Source organism: Melozone crissalis, unplaced genomic scaffold (assembly GCF_028551555.1).
Source record: "Melozone crissalis strain CALT ecotype California unplaced genomic scaffold, PUWL_Pcris_2 ptg000042l_1, whole genome shotgun sequence".
In the NCBI taxonomy this organism is placed as follows: domain Eukaryota; kingdom Metazoa; phylum Chordata; class Aves; order Passeriformes; family Passerellidae; genus Melozone; species Melozone crissalis.
Genome location: NW_026535820.1, coordinates 5845102 through 5848462, shown reverse-complemented (window position 1 = coordinate 5848462; position 3361 = coordinate 5845102). Strand labels below are relative to the sequence as shown.

Sequence of the window (3361 nt, the reverse complement as noted above, 5' to 3'; positions counted from 1 at the left end):
TCCTCGCTAGATGAAATCTCAGTCAATTACTCTGAAATCTGCAGCTTGGCTTCTTTTCATTCTTTCCAGGTGAAAATTCAAACGTTTTCTGTTGTCGCCTGGTCCTTTCTTTCCTGAAACAAGGCACCCAACTGTTCTGATATTACCATTCAAAAACGGGTTCTGTGGCAAACCTCATTTGTGAATCTATTACAGAGATTAATAGATTATTTCTCCTTTTTCAACTAATTCTCAGTGGGGAAATTTAACCATATGGTAAGGAGAGAATTAGAATTTCATCACATTAGAGCAAAATGTAATGAAAAGAGTCCAACACCTGGGGCCAACTCCGAAAGACACAATTAAAAGGTTTTTAATGAAACCAGAGAAACCAAAAAATTTTCATAGCCTTCAGTAATCCTGCCACATAAGAATGATTTGGAAGTGTTGGGAAATATTGTTTTTTTACGGATGTCATAAGAATGAAAACCTGCCACTAAATACTCTGAGTGCTAACAGAAAGGCGAGAGCGAGCTGCTCGCCTCAAGCATCACAGGAGTAGTGGGACAAAATCCTGACCGACTCTCGGGCTTCCACTTCAGCTTTTGGAAGAGTGCAGAGGAGAGTGTTCCCGGCTCCGAGGAGGAGCAGGGCTCGGAGTACCCGGGTGACCGAGGCCGCCTCGCCCCGACACCGGCGGCGGCATCCCGGGGTTGGGGACAAGAGCGGAGGGGCTCCGGTCGAGCCGGGCTCTCCGGAGGGAGGCAGGAGGGCACGGACCCGCCAAGAGTTGGTCAGTCGCAGCAAAAAATGAATTTTAAAAAGTTTGGTGGGTTTTTGCCCTTTCTCTTCCCGCCCTCTCTCTTCCCCAGATCCGTTCATTTTCAAGGTAACTGATGGGGCTTCATGTTTTTTATAGGGACACGGGGGATAATCACTCGCTAGCAGCAATCTGCTACTTGAAAAGGGATAAGGGAAGGAGGAGGGGAACCTCCCCGTAGTTTGGTCTCCGTTTGTTGGAGGGGGGGGTGGGGAGAGGGAGGACTGGGGACCACCCGCCTCCCAAGGAAGCAAGGTGGACTTTGGCAGTGGGCAGGAGTGGGCACGACGGCTGGGGCTGCTCCGGGGGGTTTCAATTTTATGCTTTTCTTTCCCAGGCGATGCTTTTCGGCAAGACGGGTGGGGGTGGGAGGGAGATATAAGTTAATGTAAATGCAGGGGGGTGGGTAGGCTGGGGGGAGAGGGTGTCACTCCCGACTCCACGGCTAAGTTAGCAGAAGTCTGCTGGCAGCACTCGGAAGGAGAGGTGTTGAAGTGGGCTTTTCTGCAGTGCAGGGCTGTAATTTGCTGAAGGAGGCAAAGAACATCCTTCGATCTAAGTAGGGCTTTTAGTGTGCTCATTGATGAGTGAAAGTCGCCACACATGTCAAGCTAAAGGCAGTTGTTGGGTTACTAACAGGACACAACGTCTTGCAAACATATGCGTTAAGCTGTGTATACAGATGGCAGGGAGAATAATGGAGCAGGCGCCTCTTATAAAGCTCTAGCTGCTGCCTGTCTTCAGACCTGGGAAAAGAAACTATTCAGACTCAGGGCCAGATAGCGCCTGGGATTGTTTGTTACCGTTTTAATCCTATTAATTAAAACGTTAACCTGATTGGGTAGAAAGCTCTGTCCCAACAGGCGAGTCTTCTTCATAATAACCTACTCTCAGAGATAATGATGTAAAAGACTCCCCCGTCTGCGGCGGCTGCTGGTTGATGGGTCCGGAAATCTCTTGAAGGTGAATCCAAGCAAGATAAACGGTGGAAGCGGCTCCACTGGCAGCGCACAATGCCCCAGCGCGGCGCCTGCTGAGGGCGAGCCGGAGCCGCAGCCGGAGCCACAGCCACAGCCACAGCCCGAGCCTCAGCCGCTGCCGGAGCCGCAGCCCGAGCCGGAGCCGCCGCCCGAGCCGGAGCCACAGCCGCAGCCGGAGCCACAGCCGGAGCCGCAGCCGGAGCCGCAGTCCGAGCCGCCGCCGGAGCCAGAGAAGGGGCAGCCGCGGCGCCGGGCACGGCGCAGCTCCGGCGGGAGCCGGGAAACGATTTCTGCCAGCGGGACGCCGGGGAGCCGCCCGCCGCGGCGCGGAGCCTTGGAGGAGCGGGCCGGGAGCTGAGGGGGGCGGAGGAGGCGGAGGCGAGCGGGGCGCCGATGGAGCGGGCGCTGGGGCTGCCCGCAGAAGAGGACCTCTTCCACAAGAGCCTCGCCGCCTCGGCCAAGCGCATGGAGTCCGCCTTCCGCTCGCCCCCGGGGCTCGACCTTTCCCACCCCCGCGACCGCCAGCCCTCGCCGCTCGCCTGCTACGAGGCGTCGGAGCCCGAGGCGCTGCTGCAGCCCGGAGTCGGCGGCGACCCGCTGGCGCTGCCGCCGGGCTCCGTCTGCGTCAAGTACGGCGAGAGCGCCAGCCGCAGCTCGGTGGCCGAGAGCAGCGGCGGCGAGCAGAGCCCCGACGACGACAGCGACGGCCGCTGCGAGCTGGTGCTGCGCGGCGCCGGGGGGGACCCGCGCGTGGCCTCGCCGGCGGCGGGCGGCGGCGGCGGGGGGGGCGGGGGGCTGAAGGCGGCCGAGGGCAGCTGCTCCAACAGCCACGGGCACGGCGGCAGCAAGAAGTCCAAGGAGCAGAAGGCGCTGCGGCTCAACATCAACGCGCGGGAGCGGCGGCGGATGCACGACCTGAACGACGCGCTGGACGAGCTGCGGGCGGTCATCCCCTACGCGCACAGCCCCTCGGTGCGGAAGCTCTCCAAGATCGCCACGCTCCTCCTGGCCAAGAACTACATCCTGATGCAGGCGCAGGCCCTGGAGGAGATGCGGCGCTTGGTGGCTTATCTCAACCAGGGCCAGGCCATCTCGGCCGCCTCCCTGCCCAGCTCCGCCGCGGCGGCGGCGGCGGCGGCGGCGGCGCTGCACCCCGCCCTCGGCGCCTACGAGCAGGCGGCCGGCTACCCCTTCAGCGCCGGGCTGCCCCCCGCCACCTCCTGCCCGGAGAAATGTGCCATCTTCAACAGCGTCTCCTCCAGCCTCTGCAAACAGTGCACGGAGAAGCCTTAAGCGCCGCCGCCGTGGCCGCCCCCCGCCGCCGCCGCGGCCCCGGGGAGCGGCGACAGCCGGCGGAGCGGTCCCGGGCCGGGGGGCGCGGAGGCGGCGCAGGGACTGAGCGCTGCCCGGCCCCGCCGCCCTCCGCCCGGACTCGCCTCGCTCTTGCCCTCGGTGCCGCCGAGCCGGGACCGCGGCGGGAGCGGCGAGCGGCGGGGAGGGGGCGCGGGCCGGGGGCGCCGGGGCAGGGGGGAAGGCCCGGCCCGGGGGGCTCGCTGAGAGTCCGGACAAAGGAGAGGCCGGG

General features: G+C 62.3%; 1 protein-coding gene across 1 annotated transcript; it reads left to right on the top strand.

Moving 5' to 3' along the window:
- The first annotated feature begins 1964 nt into the window (after nucleotides 1-1964).
- BHLHE22 (basic helix-loop-helix family member e22) lies at nucleotides 1965-3108 on the top strand. Its single transcript, XM_054285107.1, has one exon. The coding sequence runs from the start codon at nucleotides 2173-2175 to the stop codon at nucleotides 3070-3072; it is 900 nt and encodes a 299-aa protein (XP_054141082.1). The 5' UTR covers nucleotides 1965-2172; the 3' UTR covers nucleotides 3073-3108.
- The last annotated feature ends 253 nt before the right edge of the window (nucleotides 3109-3361 follow it).